The following is a 26660-nucleotide window of genomic DNA, read 5'->3' on the forward strand; positions in this document are numbered from 1 at the left end:
TCAGTAAATAAGATCAGGTCTGAGTTCTTTAAGGGAGTGTCCAGAAGATCATCTCGAGGCTTTTCTGCCATGGACACTAGTGTTTCACAACTGTGTAATGGTTCTCCTGAAGTTGGTAAGTCTGGAAGCAAGGTGGCAGGATTAAGGGTTGTACAGCGTTTTAGAGTAATATTTTCATTTTTTAGCAAGGTTATTTCATACCTTGTAATTCGCTGATCAGAAAATGCCTTTGTTCTCTGTCTTAGCAACAATGCTTCTACCTCGTGTGGACACATAATTGTTAGTGGGCATCCCAATACTAGATCAATGGTTTTTGTCACTAGTAAAGCAGTAGCATCTACGCCTCTAAGGCATGGGGGTGCTCCTGAAGCTATTGGGTCCAGCTGGGCTGAATAATAAGCAACTGGACGCTGAGAAGGCCCACAGAGTCTGAGTTAAAACGCCTAAGGCTACTCCTCTTCGCTCATGTACATACAAAGTAAATGGCTTGTTGTAATCTGGGATGCCTAGAGCAGGGGCAGATAGGATAGCCTTTTTTAGCTCCGATAGAGCTGACAAGTGTTAAGGCTCTAATTTGAGGGGTTCAGGGACGGAATCCCTTGTTAGTGCTATAAGAGGTTTAGTAATTTCCCTATAGCAAGGAATCCATTGTCTGCAAAACCCTGTTGCTCCTAGAATTGCTCTTAACTATTTTTTAGTGGTAGGAGCACTCAATTTTTGAATATTCTCAATTCGCTTGGGAGAAATAGAGCAGGCACCAGCTGTCAGAATGAACCCCAAATATTCTACTTTGGGGAGACACCACTGAACTTTATCCTTCGAGATCTTATGACCTCTTTTGTGCAATTCCAAAAGAAGGTGTTTACTATCTTCCTGACATGCTTCTGCATCTGCGGAAGCCAAGAGTAGGTCATCTACGTATTTTATTAATTTGCTGTTTTTAAATTTTATATTATCTGTATCTTGTCCCAAAATTTGTGCAAATAAGGTCGGACTTTCTACATAATCCTGGGGCAAACAAGTCCAGGAATATTGGGTGCCATTCCAGGTAAAAGCAAAAATATACCTCGAGTTCTCATGTATGGGTATGGAAAATAAGGCTGAGCACAAGTCTACTACTGTAAAATATGTAGCTGTGCTAGGAATAGAAGAAATAATAGTATTGATATTGGGAAGTACGGAGTGTCTCTTTATAACGTGATTGTTCACAGCCCTCAAATCCTGTATGAATCTATAGAGGTGTTTGCCATCGGGCCCCCTTTTTGGTTTTTTAATGGGGAGGATGGGCGTGTTGTATTCAGATTTACAAGGGGAAATTATTCCTTGGTCAATTAAAGAGTTTAATTGGGGTAATGCCCTCTGTTGCCTCCTTGGAAAGAGGATACTGAGGAATGCAAGGAGGTGGGCTGGATTTAGTTTTTATTTGCACGGGAGCAGCTGATTTAAGTAAGCCTACATCAGTAGAAGATGTGGCCCAAAGAGACTCTGGTATATCTGTAGGTATTTCAAAGATGGGAGGCTCCTTTGCCTCCTGGCTCTCTGAGAGAAATACAGGGAGTAAATTTAAGGTTTCCTCGGGCACTTCTAAGGAGAGGGAGCCATTTGGGACACACATTATTGTTGCTTGTAATTTGCATAGTAAATCTCCCCAGCAAATTTGTGGGGGATCCAGGCATTAAAAGAAAAGAATGTTCAACAATTAGGGGTCCCACGTGTACCATGCGAGGAGAAAGTTTTGGGACCTTTAATGGTTTTCCTGAAACACCTACTACATTTAAGGAGCCAATAGAATCACATTTCTCATCAGGTTTGCTTACTAGAACTGACCTAGATGCTCCAGTGTCTAAAAGACAGTCATAGTATGAATTTCCTACCTTTAAAGTGACATGAGGTTCCTTACTGTTTGGAGTGGGGGATATATAGGGATTATTGGCATTAAAATATCAGGGTCTGGAAAAGCAAAGGTTTCATTCTTTGATTCCAAGGCCCTCACCCCCCCCCCCCCCCCTTCACACCTTCATAAAGATGCTTGGGCAGTTTTTTGGGACCCTGCACACTATTGGGGGTGTTCACCCTGAGTGTAGTGTGGTCGAGCTCCATTTCTTATGTATTGTTGTTGGGCATTTTTTGGGTATTATCATTTTCTGTATTTTGAGCATTGTCATTTTGATTGGCATTGTGATTCCTATAGTTATTATTCCTAAAGGTGTTATTATTTCCATTTTTCCGTAGCCAGCTCCCACAGACCATTGTTGCATGGCCTCTCTTCCCACAGAAGAGGTATATTAAGGGGTTTGTTAATGATCTATCTGTGGATTCCTGCAAAGGGGCCATGGTCTCTCCCTTACTTTTCAATTGTTCCTGTATCATACTTTCAAGTTCTTTTTTTAAGTCTGCCACTGATGTATTGTGTGTCTCAGGTTTTTTGTACGATTCTTATAGGCATATGTTGCTACTTTCCTCAGTTCTTCGAGGTCCATAGACTCCCAATTGGGACAGCTAGTTTCAAAGTAGTCTTTTACTGCTGATCAACAATTCCTAACAAATTGTCTGCGTACATGTTTAATGTCCCTTTCTCTGGTCAAATCAAGGTCCATATATGTACTTCCTACGTCAATAAGTCTGTCCATAAAGTGGGAGGGGGTCTCATCAATTTCCTGTTGGGACTGTTCAAATTTTTCCCATGCATCAGGGCTATCAGAGCAGTCTCTCATGGCTTTTAATAATAATTCTCTGGCCAGGACTAGTTTTGTGTGATCCTGTGTAATATTGGGGTTCCAGTGTGGATCTACAGTTGGCCAGTGGTGAGCTCCTCTACCGCTTTTCTTATTAGCTAGAGAGATGACATTTTTCTCTCACTTTGTCAGAAATGTATCTAACAAATTTTCCACATCCAACCAAGAAGGGTCAAAGTTTCTGAATATATTTTCTAATTTTTCTATAACCAATATTGGTTCTGCCTCAAATGATGGAACATTGTGCTTGAATTTTTCTAAATCATCAGGTTTAATAGGTGTATAGTGTCTTACAGACACCAAGTTCCCTTCTTTATTAAAGGTGAGTACTTCCCTCAATGGAAATAAGCTTCTGTCTAAATTATCTGGTGTTACTGTTCCTAGGCTACTTGCTCCATTTTCAATGGGGTAGGTAAGAGAAGGGGAAAGGTTAGGATTATTGGCTGTTGGGGCATGGGGGTTGGGGATTAGAGCATGAGTGGGGGGGGAGGGCAGGGGGAAGGGCCCGGACAGGAACAGGGGGTGGGGCTGAGGGAGCAGGGTAAGAGGCATGAATAGAGGGAGGAATCAGGGTAGGAGGGGCAAGAATGGCAGGGGGAGGGGCTGGGTGGTCAGGATGGGGAGGAGCTGGTTGGTGTGAAGGGGCTGCTATTTGAGCCAAATCGTTTTGGGCAGGGTGGATCAGGGAATCTGATAATGATGGAATGGAGAGATAAATCACTCCTATTATGGGATGTTTTTAACTCCCTTTCAATGTTTTGCAGGAAGGTTTTTATCTCTCCCCATTTTTCCTCCATAATTTCATCCCGTTCCACCAATTGTTGATTAATAAAAGTAAAGTTTTCTGTAATTTGTTGTTCAGTAAAATTATTTTGTTTCTTAATTCGTTGATCAGTAACAGTATTTTGTTCCTTAATTTGTTGATCAATAAAATTGTTTTGTTCCTTAATTTGTTGATCAATAAAAGTATTTTGTTCCTTATTTTGTTTAGTAATAGAAGGAACAAGGGAGTGTTCTCTCTTAGAGGTTAGGTATATTATTACAAGTACAACAATTACAATCCCAAGGAAGATGAATGTAAGGGTCACCAAGAGGCTTATAGTTTCTGAAAAAAAAAAAACCCATCCTACAGGAACATCTAAAAATCCAATGGACTTGGTTATTGAACTTATAAGCCAGTTTCAAAGCAAGTCATGCACTGGTTGAAGCCACATTTTTTTTTCTGTAAGTCAATTACTAAGTTGCCTGTAACTTTTTTTTTTTTTGTCAGTAGGTGGTTCCCTTTACAGTCTACAACCCTATACAGGTTAAAGGCCTATTCTGTTGTAAATTCTCCTTATTAAGCTTCTGGGAGGGGTCACAAAAAGCCTTATGCGGGAAGGCAGAGGCTATGAAAAGGCTGATTAGGAGTGAATAAGCCGTAAACAAAGGGTAGAGCTAAAACTCCTTCTTTTACAAAGTGTGTATATGGGAGGGTCCCAGCAATCTTCTTTAGCCCTCAGGATAAAACTGCTAGGACCATGTGCTTTCTTCCTTGAGCAAAGCCCACTTAAATTTTAAGACTAGAAAGGCCAGGAAAATGGGTTTTAAGTTAGCTCCCTAGGTGTATTCAGTTGTTTTTGTTGTGGGCTAGGAGCTCCTAAGAGCTCCTTCTCCAGAGGTTCCTCGTTGCTAATCAGTTGATTAGGTAAGCCTGGCCTGCCTCTCAGTCCACTGAGCCACCTCCTTAAAGTAAAGGGAGGAGGAAATGAGAGACAAAGAAAAAAAAACCCGTTGACCCCAATTTAAATTAAGGAGAAAAGAGAGAAAAGGTGTTTTATACTTATCTGTTCTGGCAACTGTGTCTTTAAATCTTTAAGGACTGACAGAGTGAGAAGGAAGTGGGGTGAAAAGGCAAGAAAATTCAGGAAATTTACTGAGGTTCGATAAACCTTCAAAGCACTAAAACAGGGCCAAGAGCCGGAGGGGGTAGTCATGGGACCTCTCCCAGGTGATCAGTATTGAGAAGGAAAAAGATCAGAAGATTGAGATATTTCTTTTTTCCCGAAGTGGTTATGCCAACTGTTGTGGTGAAAATTTTCACCTTTTAAGATTGTTATAATATTGAACAATGGCCGCCAAGGAATTTACTTATGAAATTCCTAAAATGAAACACTCAACTCAGAATGGAGTTTATGGAGGTTTAAGCACAATGGGAGTAGGGAAAAGGAGAGGGAGAGAAGGAGAGAGAAGGAAAGGGAAAGGGGTTACTCAACCTCTGACCAAGGCAGAGGGAGTTTAGGCCCAAAGGGCCAAGGTAGAAGGAATCAGTCCTTGACTCACGTGACCGATCTGAAGGGAAGCTGCCTGTGGGCCTCCTCTCTGTTCAAGCTTCTAACACGAACTGGCATCTAGCTCTCTCCACAGGAAGTGAGGGAATTCCAGAGGCTGATCTCTCCATCACTTCCTGTGCTTCACACGTGCCAATGGTGGCTCAACCTTGGCTTAGGACAGCCCAGGTGGGCAGTTAGCTATTTCTGATTTGTCATTGACTAGCACATGCCTGTGTAGTGTGGGTGTGCACAATTTTTGGGTGCTAGACCAAGATGGAGATTTCAAAATTCACAGCATCGAATTTTCTGTTCGTGTCGGGTCTTTTCTTTACAAATTCTCGGAATTCTTCTATTGTTGAATGACCATACTTTCCCCTGTAAGAATATAGTCAGTTTTGCTGGGTAGTTGATTCTTGGTTGTAGACCAAGTTCCCTTGCTTTCCGAAATATCCTTCCCTGGCCTTTGTCACACTTGCTAGTCCCGCCCCAGGCCCCCCCTCCTGTCTCTCCCCATCTCCCCAAGCACTTTTTAGTTTTAGCTTTGGTTTTAGTCAGACTCCCTCCGGGAGTTTTTAAGCAGCTCATAGAGCCAAGATACATTAATATTATCCAGTGTCCGTGAAGCAGAACCAAGTCCTTGGAAAATCCTGAAAGGTGTTACATTGTTATTTACTGCTGCCTCTTTATTCTTTTCGGTTGTTGTTCTTGAGGCTGAAGTGATGGCTCTCTCCACTCCCCCCCCCCCCCCCCACCTACATGACTAAGGTTGCAATAGAGTTCTGGGAATTCATCCACCATTGTGGGCTTGCTGTACCTGGGTTGACTTACATGTCACAAAACTGTACACTTCAGTTCCCGAATAATGGCATTCCAAAGGTAGAAAAAAAACAATCCAACAACCTGTAGTTTTCCAAAGAAAAAGTGAAAACACCCCCTGGCTGCATGCTTTGATTAGAACATTTATAGTTGTCATATTGATTATCTTAAATTACTTAAATATGATGCTAAGGAATTTTTTCTATGCTATAGTCTTTTCAGAAGATTTTTAGGAGCCTTAAAAAAAGTAGCTTTGGAGTGTAAACCTTGAAATTTCTCAGACTTGTGAATGTTAAAAATTTCCCCATTGGACTGGGAACATTCCCCATTTTGATGAGAAAAATCCTTGCAATGGGAGGACCTCTACTCCACCTGTACTTAAGACTGCTTTAGGGGAGAAAACTCCTTGCTAAACAATGAAAGTACTTGGACACATGCTTATAATAAGGCAAGGAGTTCTTTGAGCCATGCCTGTTTTTTAGAATTGATACAATGAGATGCTAGGTACCTAAAAGGGTCAGGCAAGTTTTCTCTTAATGAGATTAGTTGACTCAGCTGTGTTTTCACTGGTTCAGACTTAGGAGATTAGTCGACACAGCAGCATTTTTTCTGGTTCAGACTTACTGAGGAGATTTGTCGACTTAGCAAGAATTCAGATGGGCAGTCCTTTGGAAAACGTCTACAGTGATTGGTAGATGTAAGGACTTAGGGGAGGTGACATAGGAGAAAAACCTCCTATATAAGAAGTAGAATCTCTGGAGGAAAGAGAATCCTTTTGGAGGATCTCTGATGAGGATTGCTTGGGAAGAATCTCTTGAGAGAGACTCTGGAGAAGGGAAGCTCTTGGAGGACAATCTCTAAGGAGGTCTCGCTGGAACTCTCTGGTGACGTCAGCTGAGATGGAGCTGGCCTGGTGTCACTAGAATCCTTGCTTAGACAGACCTTGTGGTGAGTGTTAAAAGACTGACTGAGTGATCTCTCTCTCTTAAGACTCAGGTCTAGGCCATGTTGGCTTAAGGCCCTTCATACTTATTTCCTTTTTCTCTCTTTCTCTCTTTTTCTTCCACATTTGTATTAATTAAAATATCTATAAACCCAGTTGACTTGGGTATTTGAATAATTGGGAATATTTCCCTGGCAACCACCTTATATTTGATTTAAAAACCAAGACACTGTAGTGAAACATATTTCTGCGGTCAAATTTACTCACCCTCTCTTATATCTATCACAATTTATATCTTCCACTATTTTAATCACTACAGTTTAAGACCTCAACAATTTTAAATCTAACAGCAGCTTGGCTGCCAAGGTCCAGCCTATGTTAGAGCTTCGGACTATCCCTTTCCATACAATGAACATCAAGAGGTCTGACCATGTGTCTGGTAATACAATATCAATACATCAATCAAACTTCCCAGATGCTAACATGCCTGGTATGCTTCACTTTGGGAGATAGTGGAAGTGGTTATTTTATTATTTGAGCTAAACTGAAGGGTGAGGATTTTAAACAAAGAATGGAATATTACAAAAATTAATATTATTAGTCAAATGACCCTTGCCTTCCATCTTAGAACCAATACTGTGTATTGGTACTATGATAGAATAGCAGTGCTAGGCAGTGGGGGTTCAGTGACTCACATAGTTAAAAGTGTCTGAGGCCAAATTGATTATAAACTCTTAAAGAATTTTTAAAAATTTAAATACTTTTATCCTTATTACATTTTATATAACAGACATTTGAATGTTTGCTAGAATAAATTGAATAGTATACCATTTAAGTCTTACGTTTTGCCACAGCATCTCAAAATATTTTATACACTGGCGTACTATAGGGGACTGACCTGCGGTTCCTATATAGTTTATCTGTGGGTGGTGACCTGAGAAGGAGAATGGAGGGTAGAGGAATATGGATGTGAGATAGATAAGGTAGGTAAAGGAAGAGATGCAGGAATAAAGACCGCAAGTTAAAACACCTGGGGAGATGCGAGCTCCTCCTTAGATATATCTCTAATGCAGTGGTTCTCAACCTTTCTAATGCCATGACCCCGCAATACAGTTGTGACCCCAAACCAGAAGTGTCTTCACTTCACTTCACTTCAAAACTGTAATTTTGCTACAGTTATGATTTGGAATGTAAATACCTGATACTCATTATGTATTCTCATTGCTCCAAATTGAGAGGTTGAGAACCTCTGCTCTAATGAAAGATAACAGAGTGGAGAAATTATAAGTATGAGGACAAGAGAACCTGCGTGGAGCACAGGACCCGGGATATCCCTCATGGACCAGATGGTCAAGAGATTAATGGGAGATGTGCGGGGCAGCTGCGCTGCGTAAGTCAGTTAGACATGAGGAACATAATAGACCACAGCAAGATCAAGATTATAAGAGGCAAGGGGGAGGGCAAACACTGTAAGAGTAAGAGGTGTAGGAGAAGAGCAGAAAGAGGCTCATACATGTTCCCCGGCCTTTATTGGGGACCTTAGGAATGTCAAGTGGGAGGTGATTAATGAATACGTGACATAGAGGTTTTTACATTGGTAGCATTTGGAATCACAGAGGAGGTGATTAATCCAACCCGCACTTTGTAAATGAATGTAGTCCGAGCCAGGGCAACGTGGCTGTCAACGCCCAGTCCTGGAATTTGCTAGTCTTTTGCAGTAGTCCCTTGGACTGTCCCTTTCCATACAGTGAACATTAAGTGAGCTGACCCTGTGACCATATGCTTCATGTACTAATAATGACAGCATATATATGAAAAGTAAATGTGAAGAGGAAATATATTTTGTAAGTGAAGGGATACCAGATCTATTACTGTAATTTTTTATTATCCCTAATATGCTAATTTGTATTCTCTTTTTTAGATCCTTTGCCTATATTTCAATGAAAGAGCGAACACCAGAGATCATAAAAAAAGCTATGGCTTCACTGGATGAACATCAAAGTAATTTCACTAAGTTGCATGGACAGGTAAAGGTTATATGTTTAATAATTATCTTTTGATTAGCCACTAAACAGGAAACTGGTAAATGTTACTAAATAAGTCATTTGACTTCTGTCTTCCATTTTAATGACAGTTGGTACAAATGATGGTTAGTTTCTACAGTTGTACCACAAAAGCCTATTTAATCTGTAATTTAGAATTATTATAACTCTTAGTATTGTCTTCTAGGTGGTGGGAACAACCTATGTCCTCTCATTTCTCAGTATTTTCTTAGGCCTCAGCTGGCAAGTGGCATTAAGCTGGTGGGACCAGACTGAGAATCTGGGAGAGACTCTTTGACTCCCATTTTTTCCTGAATTTAAGCCCATGCCTGCACTGGTTTTAATTTGTCTGTCCTGACCATGTGGTTAGCTGGACCCCCAGGCCTTTCTTGTGAAATGAACTAGGGCTCATGGGAATCTAGAACCTGATGAAGCTAGAGACTTTGGATAGTTAGTCTGGTTCCTTCCTTCCTTCCTTCCTTCCTTCCTTCCTTCCTTCCTTCCTTCCTTCCTTCCTTCCTTCCTTCCTTCCTTCCTTCCTTCCTTCCTTCCTTCCTTCCTTCCTTCCTTCCTTCCTTCCTTCCTTCCTTCCTTCCTTCCTTCCTTCCTTCCTTCCTTCCTTCCTTCCTTCCTTCCTTCCTTCCTCCCTTCCTCCCTTCCTCCCTTCCTCCCTTCCTCCCTTCCTCCCTTCCTCCCTTCCTCCCTTCCTCCCTTCCTCCCTCCCTCCCTCCCTCCCTCCCTCCCTCCCTCCCTTCCTTCCTTCCTTCCCTCCTTCCCTCCTTCCCTCCTTCCCTCCTTCCCTCCCTCAAAATATATATAATTTATGATGAATACAATTTGTAAAAGCTATTCTTTTCCCCCCCCCAGGCAGGCACTAAAGCAAAACAGAAAGCTTACTCACTTCTTAATGATTTACTACAGCAACTAAAAAGTGATGAGCCCTTAAAGCTTTTGACTGATAATTATGTTGATAATGATATATGGAACGAATACCTGAAAAATCATGAAAATAAGGAAAAGTTAAGTTGGTTTCAGGCACCTTGGTTATATGCAGAGTGTTATATGTACCGAAGGATTCATGAAGCATTAATGCTAAGGTAAGTATCTTGTCAATTCTGTTACTTATATGCTTGGATGTGTTTTAAGAAGCCTTTATATTTTATATCCAAAGAAGAGCAGTGTAGAATAAAGGGAGCTGATCTTGAAGCCAGAAAGACCAAGATTCAAATCTTCCATCTAACATATATTATTTGTGTCACCCTGGGCAACTTAACTCCTCAGTGTTCTTGGTAAATCTCTAAGATTTATAAGTTGTAGAGAAAGTACAAAACTGTTCTGGTAGAGGAATTTCATTCAGGTCTTTTAAAATTATGTGAGAGTTATAAAAGCTAGCTATAGCTAGTTAGATTATACCAATAAAAACATTAGTGATTTCAGAAACTTTTACTTCTTCAAAGTTATTTTATAAATGTTATAATTGTGCTAGGTTTTTCACTTCTGTGAAAGGTTGCCTGGCATTCTATTTTATTTTCTTACAGAGTCCAAATTCCTAGCTTTTGGTCAAATGTTATAAGAATTTAAGAGTATAGACACAATCTGACCTTTAAAACAAACTTGTTTTGTAAAGTTTAAAAAAAAATAGATAACATTTCAGCATTCGTTTCATAAAAGAAAACATCTGAGTAGTACATCACTATCTCATTTTCATTGTACTGTCTAAAATCTAGCCAGTCCAAAAAAGAAATGTCATCTTTCACATTTATTCATTTTTCCTATTCTTAACATCCTGGTTCAAACCCTACTCCTACTTCTTCTCTTTACCCTTCTAATCCTTCATCATGTTGGCTAATCACTTCTTTTGCTTAGTCTCTGAGGCATTCGCCCTCGAATGCCCCAAGAAGAGAGAAAGGATAGTAGTTTAGATTCCGTGGGGGGCGAGAAGGAGACAGGAGATGGCAGAATTGAGTCAGAAACCAAGCCGGATTGATTTGAATGGAGCCACAGCACACTCCGGCCACTGGAAATCTCAAAGGAAAGAACCATTCAGTAGTCCAAAATTAACACCACTCAGGTCAGAGAAATGATATAGCTTAACTGAGAAGTTAGCCTAGGTTCATACCAAGCACAAACCCTAGGGCTAAGAGAATAAGGTGTAGATAGATAATAGGATGAATTAGAAAGAGCTAGGTATTAGCATTGGAAAGGAAAGTGCCTGGCCAAAGGCCAGGTCCCAGGTGAGAGAGAGAGAGGAGAGAAAAGGAGAAGAGACAGTGTTAGGCAATGCCTGAGATCCAAGAGAGGAGGAGATGACTGTGGGCCGCTCCTTTTAATGTTTTTGATAAGCAAATATGCGAAATGCATAAACATGAATATAGAGTGTATTGATTGGTTCAGGTGTAGATTCGAACAAGGTAAAGGTGGGGTTTATCCCAGTGTGGGTAAGACAAAGGGATCTAAGTTTTCGCGCCTTAACCTTAGCAATGCTGGGATCAGAGTTCATTGCCATGTGCAAGAATGGCCATGTGTCCATACACAATCCTTACATCTTAATTATACATTGTGACAATTAAAATGTTTGGGAGACAGGGAATATAGAACACTTATGAATATGCCCAAGTCATTTGGGTTTTATAGAGATTTTAATTAACAATACAATGAGTAATCAAAGAGAGAGAGAGAGTAAGAAAGGAATAAGTATGAAGGGCCTCAAGCCAATATGGCCTAGACCTGAGTCTTAAAAGAGAAATCAGTCAGTTTTTTAACACTCACCACAAGGTCTGACCAAACAAGGATACTAGTGACACCAGGCCAGCGTCCTTCCTCAAAGAGTCTTCCAGCCAGAGATTGTTTCAAAGGGCCTCTCTCAAGAGCCTCCAGATCTCCTACCCCAGAGGGACAGAGCCCCTCAGAGGAGCTCCTCAAGGAGCTCTCCTTCAGAATGAGAGTCAGAAATCCAGATCAATTTTTTTTCTTCTTTGAGCTCTTATTTTTAAGGGCAAAATCTCCTCTGTCACCTCCCCTAAGTCCTTACATCTACCAATCACTGTAGATGTTTCTAAATGACCGCCCATTTTGAATTCACAGCTGAGTAGTTTTAATCTCTTTAGTAAGTCAGAAAAAAATGCTGCTGTGTCGACAAATTTCATTAAGAAAAACCTCTGAATAAGTTATCACTCTTTTAGGTTTAAGTAGTTTACAAGTTGCCCCACCTTTATAGGTATTTAGTATCCCATTGTATCAATTCTAAAACAGTCATGTCTCAAAGAACTTCCTGTCCCTTCCATAAGCATGGAACAAAGTACTTTCATTGTTTAGCAAGCCATTTTCTGTCCTAAAGCAGTCTTAAGTAGGGTGGAGCAGGGACACTCCCATAGCTAGGAGCCCCCACACTCAAGTAGAGTTCTCACCATCTGCTAGGGGATATTTTTAAGTAGAAGATTCCCCAATGGGGGAAACCCCTAACATTCATAAGTCTGAGAAATTTTTGAGGTTTACAACATATGGGCTGGACTGCTACAGTCTCTATATGCTCTCCTGTAACCTAGAACACCTGTTCCTTTGGAGCCTTAGCCCAAAGGACTTTCTAAGAAGTACTCTGTCCTATAGCCAAATTGGACACCTCACTGTACTCTCTACTGTGCCTTTTATGTCATGCTGTTGCTATGGCTTGGAATGTTCTTCTTCCACATTGCTTGTTCTTCATGTTGTAAAGAGCAGCTCAGGTGCCAATTTCTCTAGTAAAGCCTGTCTGATCCTTCTGGGTTTTGATTTCCTTTATCTTCATACCTCACAATAACGTCTTGTTTCATAACTCTGTAGTTATGTCATTTATTTTAGTTCTGTTGTATTATCATTCTACTAAAATGCAAGTTCTTTAAAAATAGGGATTATAAATTATTTCTATGTTGTATCTACTGCCACCTGTAGCACAACCATAACATATAGGAGACCCACAATAAACAAATAGCATTTGTGAAATGTTTTTCTGTTGTGAAGTGCTATTTAATTTTAATTTTTTTTTAAATCCTTACCTTCCGTCTTGGAGTCAATATATTGTGTATTGGCTCCAAGGTAGAAGTGTTAGGGGGTAGGCAATGGGGGTCAAGTGACTTGCCCAGGGTCACACAGCTAGGAAGTGGCTGAGGCCAGATTTAAAACTAGGACCTCCCATTTCTAGGCTTGGTTCTCAATCCACTGAGCTACCCAGCTGCCCTCTGAAGAGCTATTTAAAAGATCTTAGATGTTGAATAAAGTCTACCCTTGTTTCTTCTCTATTGAATTTTGTGACTGTAATTAATTTTTTCCTTAGCTTTCCACATTACATTTTCCCATAATTCCACATAAATGCTAGTTTTGTTAGATACATAATATATTATTCCTTTTTATATTTTTATATTTTATATTTATATAACTTATATTCCTATTCAGCCGAGGGTTTTGATAATTATGCAAATATTGTGAAATAGCTCATTTGGATTCTCTTAGAAATTTTGTAGGAAAGAGCACAAGAACAATATAAGGGATTCTGAATATGAATTCATGGTGGTTGCTTTCATTTCTGTTATCAAACCAAAGCTATTAATGATGAATTTCACTGTAAAAGAAATTGTAACATAGCCTATGGCACAGGATGCCTTTCCCTAATGATTAAGAGTTTTAAGTTACAAAGGGACTATTTCTTTGATTTATTCATTACTGTTAAATGAAACTCATCTTGTTTTTCATATGAGGTATGACAACTATAAACTAATGATACTTGTTTTTAGACAAATAGGATGAAAGTTAAACATGCAAATAGATGTTTTTCATCAAAGTCACATTGGGAATTAATATTCTTATTCCAGTCATACTGTCTTCACCAAAAACATTTTGGAATTTCTCTTTTGGAATTAACTTTTAGAACTAGCTTATGAACCATACAAAGAATGTCTCACTATCTTATGGTTATATCTCAGTTTTGAATCAAGCTGGTATTACCAGTTTGATCCAACCCACCTTATTTACAGGTACAAAGGTACAAAAGTACAAAGGACTTTTGACTTATTTCCAAATGTCAAATCACCATCAAAATAAGATACACCACCCCTGAAAATACTCTAAAGATAATGCTGCAGACCCTGAAGACATTTTTAAATGAGGCAGTATAAAACTATGTCAAGCTATGTTATCACTGGAATAAGAATATTTCCTCTTAATCTGACTCCTTTGAAGAGGAAAATACTTATTTGGTTATACAAATTCAGGTAAGTGTGTTTTTAAAAACCACTTTCTTGTCAAAACTTAACATACCATAAAAATAATAGCACCTATTTTGCAGGGTTTTCTTGATGATAATTGAGAGAACATAATTAAAGTACTTTGGAAACCTCAAAGTGCTGTTTAATTAAGTGTTTGTTGTTGATGTTAGTATCTTAAGACAGTAGCTTTTCTTACTCCTTTGTGCTTCCTGATTTTTGAAGCTTTCATCAGAAAGAGAACTTTGCAAATAGGAGACAATACCAAATTAGTCAATATTGCAAAATATACTGTATATTGGAAAAGGAATATGATAGCTTTAGGGATTAATTATTGAAGCTTTCAGTTTTCAAGCTTTATGCTTCTTAGCCTTTACCATAATTTATAATTGATTGTTGAATTACTAAGATAATATTAACTATTTAAAGTATAGCATCATGATTATTTTATTTCCTGTTTCTTTTGTCCTATTAGTTCACCAATCAGTGACTTTGATGTATTTAAAGATTTAAAATGCCAGAGTTTCCTTGACTCTCAGGAACCTATTATCATTTTATGTAATTACCTCCAAGAGTTAAAAAGAAAGATTGAAACCCTAAGTGAAAATAAACTGCAAGAGGAGTTTTTTAAATTGTTACAGGTAATGATACAGTATTTTTGTTTCTTTGTGTGTATGTTTTTATGTGTGTATAATTTAAATTAAAAAGTTAATGATTTTCTAAAACATTTTTCATAAATATTTTTATTCACATGTCAGGTCATTTAAGGCCAATCATACATATATTTATAATGGGCTTAAAAATAATTTTTTTTTTAGGAATAAAATTTATTTTAAAGCTTGGAAATAGAATTGGAAGTCAACTTTTAGCTAGAGATCCATGCTAATAGCATAGGAACTATCTGCTTTAGTATTTTTAAGTTATTCCTAAATATAGGTAAAGCTTGAACAGTCAATTCATTAGATGCTTCCTTCACTCTGAAAAACACTATGCCTTTAAAAAAAAAAACAAAACAACCCCTACTTTCTGCCTTAGAATCAGTACTGTTTATTGGTTCCAAGGCAGAAGAATGATAAGGTTTGGGCATGAAGGTTAAGTGACACAACGCCCAGGGTCAAACAACTAGGAAGTGTCTGAGGTCACATTTGAACTCAGGACCTCTTGCCTCTAGATCTGACTCTCAATCCACAGAGCCACTTAGCTGCCCCCTTAAAACATTCTTAATTCTATTACTATTTTTCTTCTGAGAACTTCTTAGAAGAAGATACTTGTGTCCATTGGGGTAGAATGTGGGCTTCAGAGGCCAAGGAGCAAAAAAATTGAATGCACAGAATATTTGGAAGAAGAACCAGATAACCAGGAGGCAAAAACTTAAGGGTATGAATATGAAGCAGAGGATTTTTTTCAAGTCAAAATTTGTTGAGCATCTTCCTTTCTAATGTTGCTAAATAAATTTTGTAGGTAGTAATTGCTTTACGAATATGAATCTTGGGGGCAACTGGGTGGCTCAATGGATTGAGAGTCAGGCCCAGAGATGGAGGTCCATCCTAGGTTCTAATCTGGCCTCTTAAGTTTTTATATCATAATCAAAAGAAGAAAAGTCATTTACTTTTCATTACTAATAATCAGTAGTATTTGAGTTATAGTTTTTTTTAATTTATTGAAGCCCTTACCTTACCCTTGTCTTAGAATCAATAGTGGTTATTGGTTCTAAGGCAGAATAAAGATGGGATTTTAAACCAGAAAAGCTTTGTTTTATGCCTAATCTTTACCTGTATAAAATGTCTTTAACATTGAAACCATTTCTAAATCACAAAAGGATATGGAGAGAGGGCTTCCCATATTTTGCTATGTAAGGATTGAAATAATATTTCCACTCAGATATATACTTTATAAAATTTATTAGAAAGGGTAGACCATCATTCGTATAAGTAAACTGACCACGTGGTCCCTAGCCTGCAAATCACTTTCTCATTCCCTTCACCTGCCTGCCCTGTTCCTCTTCATTCTCTTCCCTCAAGCCCCAAAACCTTGAGTTGTATTGATGTACAGCACATAGAGGGATGCAAACCTGGTGCAACTGTTATCTCAGGAATGTTTGATGGGCAGGTGAAGCTATTCAGGAAGGGGAGGGGATGAACTTCCTTGACACAGCTGCCAGTATTACTTAGTAAGACTGAACTACTACAATATTCCATAGTCAGTCAAAACCAGTTATTGTTATGGCATGTTTTTAAGGGGCAAAGGAGAGGGGAGTTTACAACTTCTGTTGGCATTAGTTAGCAATGAATAGAAATATTTTTAAAATAAGATTTTAAACAATTAGTTATTTGAGCCTTTTAAAAATTATTTTAACCAGTTTTCACTTATCTCAAGGATAAATTCTCTTGTTTAAAATGTATTTATTAGTGTTTCTGAAGTGTCTTTCAGAAATAAACTTAAATAATTTAAATCATTTTCTTATTAATGAAATATATCAATGTCAGTTTTTGAATAAATATTTTAAAAATAGAGAATTCATCTTTTTCCATATTAACTCAAGTTAAGGTGTATCATTTGAAGTCTTATCTTTTAACATACCTGAGATTTCTTTCTATTCAGTATCTTAACTGCTCAGTTAATAGTATGGTGAAAATTTTACTTTTCCATAGACTGCAGTTGTTTGCCTGGCTGAATTTTTCACTTTTGAGTCTGATTTTCCAATTTTAAAACAACTAGTTCAAAAGGAAAAAATTCCATCAATGAAACTGAAATATTGCCTTTAATATAGGAAAATGATTTTTCATATAAAGATTAGTGTCACCTTTGAATTGTATAGACGGTTTTCAATGGAAATTGCTCATGACTTTTGCCACTAACAATATAGCCTTTGAGGTAGTTCAGTTGTATATAGATAATGAATAGTAATTATTTTGTACTTTCTTTCAGATTTCATTGTGGGGAAATAAGTGTGATCTGTCACTTTCAGGTGGTCGGAGCAGCGCTCAGTTCGCAACTCCAATGGCAGTTGTGGCAGAACTTGAATCTTTCATTTTAGTGAATCATATGGATTCTATTTGGTCAGTACTTATAATGAGAAAGAAAAATCAGGAAAACATTTCTACGAGAGTGGATTTTATCCTGGATAATTCGGGGTTTGAGCTTTATACAGATTTGGTATTGGCAGACTTTCTGTTATCAGCTAATCTGGCTTCTGAGATCTATTTCCATGGAAAAAGTATTCCCTGGTTTGTTTCAGATACTAGTGAAAAAGACCTTATGTGGTTAATTTATCAATTAAAAACTGCTCATACCAATTGCATGTCCAGGTGTGGGAGTATCTGGGAAGAGTTTTTTCTGAATCATAAATGGAATTATCGAGATAATATGTTTTGGACTCTACCTCATGAGTATAGTGCTATGTCTCAGGTTGCTCCTGACTTGTATGCTGATCTACAAAAGTCAAATTTAATTATTTTCAAAGGTGATTTGAACTATAGGAAATTGTTAGGAGACAGAAAATGGACATTTACAGTTCCATTTCATGAGGCTTTGAATGGCTTTCATCCTGCACCTCTCTGCAGCATAAGAACAATAAAAGCTGAAATTCAAGTTGGTCTGGAACCTGGGCAAGGAGAAAGAATTGCAATTTCTGAACCTACTTGGATGAACACTGGAAAATATGGTATATTTCAATTTGATGGGCCTTTAAGTTGACTTTTTTAAGTTTTTCACATGTACATTTCCTCCCTAGAAAAGTATTTTAAAATTTTAATTAATTACTTTTTGCTTTACTTTTTAAAATTTAGTTATTTTTGGATTATACTTACAGTATCAGTTATACTAATGTACTGAAGTTACTGATGAAGCATCTTTAGGTTCAGCTGCTTAAAGACATTTCATTTCTAATTCATTGAAATATTATGTTCGTTCAGTATTTCTAGTGGTTCAAAGAAACTACTGAGATAAATGCAGAAAGTGCATTTTGCTTTTATTATTAACTAAACTTGTATTTTTATTTTCACCATTTGAAAGTATAAGCTACATGGATTTAATATTTTGGAAAAGTGAAAATTATTTTAACTTCATTTTGTATTGCTGCAACACAAGTCTTATGGTCACTTAAATTTTTATTTACCTTTAGGGGGAGAAATTTCTTTTAAACTATGATGTTTGTACCACCAGGAAGTAGAAAATTGATGCTATTTGTAATTCTGAGGAATTGCCTTTTGTATTTACATTTATTTTCTTAATGATAGTTGCCTAAATTCATGTGTGTTTTGTATTTCTATTCATGCATTTACTGTACTGACCAAAGTTTACCGTAAATAAAAATCTCCAAAAACAGACCAAAAGAATGTGGTATCTTTTTCATTATTATGACTTATATCCGTAGAACTAAAAGATATTTTGATCATTTTGTCTTTAGAAATTAACAAATTCCTTTTGGAATTTTTATGTTATAACTGCTTTAGAGATGTGAGGTTTATAATAGACTGTGCCCTTGAATTTATTCTCATGCTTTGAATTTGGAAGGCTGTCTCTCCACAATGAACCTTTGTACTTGAATTATTTTAGAAAGTATAACCACTTTACCACTTTGCTTTGAAAAAAATAATGGAATGTGTTTTCAGGGGCAATGTTAATAAAAGTGAACTGTGTTAACATTTACTTAGTTTTGTTTTACATCCCAGAGTGATGAATTAGTTTTTTTAAAAAAACGGGCATCATATGATACAATTTGCATATAAGATTGTTTTAACTTCTTTAGCCAAAAACAATTTCTTTTTTTGAGGTGATATACTATATGAAAAATAACCAACTTATTTACTTCTGGATGTATTTTTTCATTCATGGGTAATTCTTTTCAAAACATGCGATTATTCACAGCACAATGTTGTGGACAAAAACATTTGAATGAACTACTCAAGTATAGTGTTTTGTATTACATTTTGTTAAGAGAATAAAGAAAACAGCGATTAGTGATCTATTAAATGAATTATATTGCTCAATTATAATGAACTTGAAAAGTATAAAATTTTTTACTTCACATACTTTTCAATTTTTGTTTTGTATTAACATTACCTTGCTTGTCTGTTTATCCTTTCTAAGTTTTTATGGTATAATACTCCATTGTATTAATATCACAGTTTGTAAAGCGATTTCCCAACTGATGAGCAGTTCCTCTTTATTGCCATTTCTTTGTTAAAACTGTTAGATTTAAAATGGTTGATGTCCTTAAACTGTAGTAGTTAAAAGAGTGATGTTGTAAACTGTAGTGAGTTTAAATGGTGGAAGATATAAATTATGATAGATATAAGAGAGGGTGAGTAAATTTGACCGCAGAAAATATGTTTCACTACAGTGTCTTGGTTTTTAAATCAAATATAAGGTGGTCGCCAGGGAAATATTCCCAATTATTCAAATACCCAAGTCAACTGGGTTTTATAGAGATTTTAATTAATACAAATGTGGAATTAAAGAAAAGAGAGAGAGAGAAAAAGGAAATAAGTATGAAGGGCCTTAAGCCAACATGGCCTAGACCTGAGTCTTAAGAGAGAGAGATCACTCAGTCAGTCTTTTAACACTCACCACAAGGTCTGTCTAAGCAAGGATTCTAGTGACACCAGGCCAGCTCCATCTCAGCTGACTTCACCAGAGAGAGTTCCAGCCAGAGACTGTTCCAAAGGGCCTCTCTCCAGAGCCTCCAGAGGGACAGAGTCCCCTCAGAGGAGCTCCAGCGAGTCCTTCTTAGAGAGTGTCCTCCAAGAGCTTCCCTTCTCCAGAGCCTCTCTCAAGAGATTCTTCCCAAGCAATCCTCATCAGAGATCCTCCAAAAGGCTTCTTTTTTTCCTCCAGAGATTCTGCTTCTTATATAGAAGGTTTTTCTCCTATGTCACCTCCCCTAAGTCCTTACATCTACCAATCACTGTAGATGTTTTCCAAAGGACTGCCCATCTGAATTCTTGCTAAGTCGACAAATCTCCTCAGTAAGTCTGAACCAGAAAAAATGCTGCTGTGTTGACTAATCTCAGTAAGTCTGAACTAGTGAAAACACAGCTGAGTCAACTAATCTCATTAAGAGAAAACTTGCCTGACCCTTTTAGGTACCTAGCATCTCATTGTATCAATTCTAAAAAACAGGCATGGCTCAAAGAACTCCTTGCCTTATTATAAGCATGGGTCCAAGTACTTTCTTTGTTTAGCAAGGAGTTTTCTCCCCTAAAGCAGTCTTAAGTACGGGTGGAGTAGAGGTACTTCCCATAGCAAGGATTTTTCTCATCAAAATGGGGAATGTTCCCAGTCCAGTGGGGAAATTTTTAACATTCACAAGTCTGAGAAATTTCAAGGTTTACAAAACAAAAAGTAATGCCTTTTGTATGGATAGATTCGTTGTCTTTGATCTTTCATTTATATGACTTATAATGGGATTAATGGGCCTAAGGGCAATCTGTTTTCTAAATTGCCTTTCAGGATGGTTGAATTATTTCACAATAGTATATTAGCATGCCTATTATTCCCTTAACCTCTCCAATAATTTGGTTTTTGTCAACTTTTCCATTTTGATAAGTTTGAAGGTCTTGCCTCATACCTCAGTGAAAAAGTTGATATTCACTCTAAGATCTCCTATTTGCCCCCTCCTTTTACATCACCCAAAGGTCTTCTTCCTTTGTCATGTATAATTGGAAATCTGTTACCCTAAAAAACATTTCCGGGCTGCCCACTCACTTCCTGTCATTACATACTTAGGCAGTGGGCATTCCTGGTCTGGCCTCTTTACTTCCTGTTGGCGAATGCTGGTAAGTGGTAAGATTTTGAACAGGCTGATTAGTCATGGGCATGTGGTTTTTTATTTTGTTACCTTTTTATTCCCTTCTAATGATCATTAATAAATCTCTTAGAATATAATATTTTATTGGTGATAACTTTTAATTTTTACAGTCATTCTCTCTCTGATGAGGAGGTAACCTTGCTAAGTCAAAACTCCTACAAGCACCCTTGAACTGATCCCCTCCTGACTTCTCCAGTAAATTTCCCCTTGTAGCAGCGACACTAATATTTATCATCTTCCCTTTTCTTAAAAAGACAACCTTGTATCTTTTCCTTCATGGTTAAACTTCATCGTTAAAAGTTATCTACAGAGTGCTTTCACTTCCTCTCCTCCTGTAAACCCTCTTACATATGGTTTCTTATCTCATTCCACTGAAAATATTCCTGTTATGAATCCCTTAACAGCTCTTGTCTTCAGTTATCTCTATGAAGATGGGACTCCCAGACCTATGCATCTAGCCCTCGTCTCCAGAGCTCCAGACCAGTTCCACATCACCTTTTGTATTCCTTAAATTGAATGATCTCAAACTATATCCAAATCAGAGCTGTAGCAGAAGCGACACAAGTTAATCTTTATACCCTGTTATACGGTCATCTCTTAGACTACCGTTGAGGAGAACCACAGATCCTGAGGGTCTTGGGCCGAGTTGCTATATTCTCACTTAGTCTATAATGGCAGCATGGAAAAGATCCATCTGGATGGAGCAGCAGCCAGATTGTATGCTGTACCAGCCCTCATTCTGTAAACCTCAAAATTCCTTAGACTTATAAATGTTGGAAATTTCACCATTGGGATATTTCATACTTGGAAAATTTCTTACTGATAGTCTATTGGAATGGGAACCCCATTGGCATGGGAGGTTCCTTCTCTTCCCTTCTTAAGATTACTTTAGGACAGAAACCTTTTGCTGAACAATGGAAAGGACTTTGACCTATGCTTAAGCATAGAACAGGAATTTCTTTGAGTCTTGATTGATTTTAGAATTGATACAATGGAGATACTTGGAATCAATCTCCACCCTATTCAATCCTAACAGGATTGAGTAAGGGCTGCAGCCTAGGATCAAAATTTAATTATTCCAATCTCTACCCTACTCAGGTTAACAGGATTTAGAAAGGGCTGTAGCAAAGGATCAAAGATTTAATTATTTGAAAATATGACCTTCAACAGACATGTGCAAAGCCAGAGACCTCTGGGCGGTCCTGGGTTAAGCTAGAGCCTCCATTGGCACAGGGAAATTGATGGACAGTGATTGGTAGATATGAGAACTGAGGGGAGGCAACTTGGATTGTTTCCTTAAAGAGAGGGGTCTGAAGACTCGGGGGGGGGGGTGGTTGAGGAGTTTGTCTGAGTGGTCGGAGTGTGCTCTGAGAAGCTTGCTCTGAAGGAAGCTGAAGGTGGGGGCCTCTGAGACTGTTTCTCCATTTTGGTCACGTGAGTAATAGGGACTGATCTCTTTTCTTTGCCCCAGCTATCTAAGGGCTTGGGCCTTTTGGCCCAGCCTAAACAGAAGGGGTATTTAAGCCCTATTCCCTTCTCTTCCTTTTCTCTCTCTCTATCTCTAATTCCTTTCTTCCTCCTATTGTAATTAAACTCCATAAAAGATTGACTGCTGACTTGAGTTTTCATTTAGGAATTACATAGCTGAATTCCTTGGCGACCTTAAATTAATATATATCAGTCTTTTAAAGTGATTTCCTTGTCACATACCTTTTTTTAAAATGAATAATTCGATTCTCTGCAGAAAGGAGGGGGTATTAGATCACAGGATTATAATTTAGGACTAGAAAAGACCTTATCAATTATCAAATCTCATTCATTCTCTCTACAGATAAGGAAAATAAGACCCAGAGATGTTAAGTAATTCACCCAGGTAATATAATAAAGTGATTGAGGCAAAATTTGAATCCAGGTCTGCATGATTTCAGGCCCAAAATTCTAGACCCAAAATTATGTTTCTCTTTAAGGACAAAAGAGAAGATTGTGAGAAGAGTTGAAGATTGGATTGGAAGGTAGAGATTTTATATAGCCCATCTTGAAAACAGTAATGAATAGATGAGGTCAATTGAGTTTCAGTTTTTCCTAGAGTTTTGAATTTGTTATTTGGATCACATAAATTGTCTTTGGAGATATTTATTTCATCATGCTTTGTTTTTGTCTTACTTATCATACCTATTTCCCAACTTCTTTTTTAGTCTCACTATTATTCTCCAAATAATTTTAAAATATGTATTTCCTTTCTGTTTTTTCCATTTTCAGTAAAGTAGAAAAGGAAAATTGAGGGTATACATATACACTAAAGACATTTATAAAAATGCATTTAGTATTAAAGGGTATTTTTATAATTTAAGGAAATGACATTATATTTATTGTTAAATTCTTTGTTTTATATATATATATATATATATATAATACCATTCAGGTATGTAGGAAGAGGAAATGGTTATGATAAGTTTTTAAAATTAAAATGTGTGCTCTATGGTTCTCATTACAAGATGATAGGCTTGAGTGGGATAGGGTCCACGAATAGTGGGCCTCTGCACTTAAGTAAATACAATAATCTTGGAGTCAGAAAGCCAAAGTATAACTTTCCTGAAAAAGGGACATCCCTGACTTTGGATGCTTGAGGAATGCCAATGCATAGAATTCAAAGAGCCAATTTATAGGAGTTTTTATCACAAAAGACCTTCTCTCACTCCCCTCCCTTCATCCTGTCAGATTCATCTCATCAGACTCTAGACTTCTAGGCTCAGGCTTGAATGTGAAGTAGGGCTTAAGAAAGAACAATGTATACATATGCATGATATACAGAGTGTACCTGTAAAAAGCTAGGTTTAAAGAACAGTGAGATAAAACAAAATGTGCAAAAGGACATTCTGATATCCTTAGAGAAAAGTTGCTAACCTGTCCTTGCCTCAGTGTTCTTTGTTATCAATCATCTTTCTTGGACTTGTTCCTGGAGCCCTTAAATAAACTAGTAAACTAGCTTTCATGTTCCCCCTCCCAGTCAAGACAAAAGCCATACTTTAAATTGTACTTCTTTACCCATCTCCCTGAGAATATTGGTGTTATAAACCAAATGTCATTATCCTAAGAATTACACACTTAATCCCAGTTTACACAATCTTTCCTTTTCTTATTTCAGAGATGTGTTATTCTCACTTGCCTCGTTTTCCTTCTCTACAATAGCAATAACATTGATTAAACATTAGATTTCCTCGAATTTGGATAACATTCCCATGACCAACATATTTCATCTTCAGAAATCATCATATGATGGTCAGGGATGGATCTTCAGAAACTTGCTCCCTCTGCTCTAAGTTGCTTTGCAGAGATGCTGGAGATGTTCCTGCTAAAAATCTTTTGCAAGGCAGATTTCAACAATATTTATGAACCCAGAAGTAACAACACTTTTGCAGATGGATTTCTCTATCCTAGGTTCTATAAGAGATTCTTTTTAAGAGAAAATCCTGGGTCATTATCCTGAAGCTAAGATTCAAGCTCCAATCATGGTCAATTGGAACTAGAGGTCCCCTTTTATAACTGTTCCTACAGGACCTTGACAGCAAATACAGATCATTAAAAACCTTAGTACTTAGCTAGCACTTGAAAAATTCTAATCTTCAACTATTGATCTACTTGGTTGTTTGGGAAATGGAAACTTTTTTTTTACAATTTACATTCTGTGCTGATTATAGGGATTTGTCATAAAAGGAAAAGGCAGGGAAAAGATAACTGTCCTCACTAGTTCCTTTAGGTCTATGCCATAAAAGGACACAGAGAGACTTAACACTGTCTGACTTCATGTACAATGGCTCATGCCATAACTCAGGGACCTTCAGAATATGGTAAGTCTTAAGTCAAAAGGCTCCTATCCCAGCTCCAGATTAAGATCATCCTTTCAACCCTTTTTATAAAGACTATCATTTGTCCTCTGAGTGCCTTGTAGTTCTTCTATCCAATGATGGGTCAATCATCAGATAGCCATACTTGAATTCCAAGCTCACAATCATATCACTTAAGATCCTAAAATTCTTTTACCTTAAATGCAAAAATCTTACCCAAAATTGAAATTATCTTTCTCAGAGGTCCAATTCCATTTGTAATATAGGAGAGAGAGAGAGAGAGAGAGAGAGAGAGAGAGAGAGAGAGAGAGAGAGAGAGAGAGAGAGAGAGAGAGAGAGAGAGAGAGAGAGAGAGAGAGAGAGAGAGAGAGAGAGAGAGAGAGAGAGGGGACCAGAGTGAAGTAGAGGTGGAATGAAGTCAAGTGGAAAGAGAAAGGGGATGGATTGTTTTCCCTCTCTCTTCTCCCTAGCAAACCCCACTCTGTCTGCCTTTAAGACAGCTTTTCCCTCTCTGAGGAGAGAAATGTAACTTACCTCCACCCAATCTTTAAAGTCTCCTTCCTTTCTTAGATACTCTAAGGGAACAAATGAAGAGCAGGGCAATTGAATTGAGGAATGAGTTATTGGGAAAGAGGGAGTGGGAAGTCCCTAGAAGTGACTGAATCCCTTTTCCCCAAAGTCTGGCAGGGTCAGGATTGCCTGCCTGACCCTCTGAGGTCAGTTGTGAAAATGTCCTGACTTTGTGGTTGCTCTAGCTATTGTAACAAGTTCAAGGACTTTCAGGGGATTTAAAGGAATTCTTATAGTGAACAGCTTCCTGTTGAAGTCCTATTCTCTCAGCTTGTCTTCTCTGGAAACTGGGTTAGGAGTCACAGGAGGAGGGTGCTGGTCCAGAGGTCCTCTCAGGTTTTTCTGTTGGGTTTCCCAGAAAGAAGTCAGTTCCCAACTGTCCAAATCCTCTTACTTCCTCTCTCCTTCCATCAGAACTCTCTCTCCTTCCTGCCCTTCTCCCATTCCAGTTGGTCCTCATCTGCTTCTCTCTTCCTTCTGGCAGGTTAAGTCCAAGTTCCTCTTTTACAAATTCTCCTGAAATCCCATAACCCAAATAAGCTTTTTGTCCTGCTTACTTTGTTTAATCCAATAGCTTCTTAAAGCTTTATAAGTTTACAAATTAAATATTTTTCTCTTTATCTTTCTCATACAGAAAATGCCAATTCTGTATTTTCTTCATCAATTCCACTATTATTAATCCTTACAGATTCTTCTTTATAATTAGATCTAACTGGAAAGATTTTCTCTCCACTTATTCCATTTTTTTTAACTTCTCTGAGAATACTCAGGGTTATGATACTTGTCCCTCCTTGGTAATGGGGAAATGAGACAGTTATTTACTAGTCTCAAAATAATCATTCTTTCCCCCTTTCAAGCCTTAACTCAAGGCAGAATAGAACTTTCTTTTTGCCTTCTCCTCTGTAAAGATGAAAATTTAGGGGAGATGGGGAGACTGAGGCAGGTAGAAATTAGTTTCTCTCTGCAAGGAGTATTATATTTTATAAGGTTTATAAAAGGTTGAGAATTTAAGAATATACAAGTAAGAAAAAACACATGCCTAGGCCAGAGGCCTAGACAAGACCTCACCTACATTATGGAAAGAGCCACGTCTGCCCCAAAACGGAAGTCCAAAAGAGCTCAAAAGCCTTTGCAATCAGCTTAAGTACCTTCTCGATCTCGCCCACCTCAGAATTCCGTGAGATTACAAAGAATTTTGGGGAAGTGGAGCAAGGACTTGTGGGGATTGAAGTCCAGAGTTCAAATCTTAATTTTATACCTCCTCACATATCTATATACATGAAACTTTACATATGACATTCCTCTCAATGGACTTTACTTAAAAGCCTCATACTCTGATTTTAAAATCTCTT

The 26660-nt window shown here is 37.8% G+C and overlaps 1 protein-coding gene across 3 annotated transcripts in view; it reads left to right on the forward strand.

Moving 5' to 3' along the window:
- The window catches only part of LOC100032145 (damage-control phosphatase ARMT1-like), a 37779-nt gene extending 19363 nt beyond the window's left edge, over nt 1-18416 (forward strand). For 2 of the 3 annotated variants that reach the window (XM_056818938.1, XM_056818937.1), the window contains 4 exons: nt 8728-8833; nt 9716-9945; nt 14558-14723; nt 17011-18416. In XM_056818938.1, coding sequence (XP_056674916.1) covers nt 8728-8833; nt 9716-9945; nt 14558-14723; nt 17011-17778 — 1270 coding nt within the window. In that variant the 3' untranslated portion in view covers nt 17779-18416. The remainder of the gene's footprint in view (nt 1-8727; nt 8834-9715; nt 9946-14557; nt 14724-17010) is intronic. The other variant, XM_056818940.1, reaches the window with a different exon arrangement.
- The last annotated feature ends 8244 nt before the right edge of the window (nt 18417-26660 follow it).

The sequence above is a fragment of the Monodelphis domestica genome, chromosome 2 (assembly GCF_027887165.1).
Source record: "Monodelphis domestica isolate mMonDom1 chromosome 2, mMonDom1.pri, whole genome shotgun sequence".
Classification (NCBI taxonomy): domain Eukaryota; kingdom Metazoa; phylum Chordata; class Mammalia; order Didelphimorphia; family Didelphidae; genus Monodelphis; species Monodelphis domestica.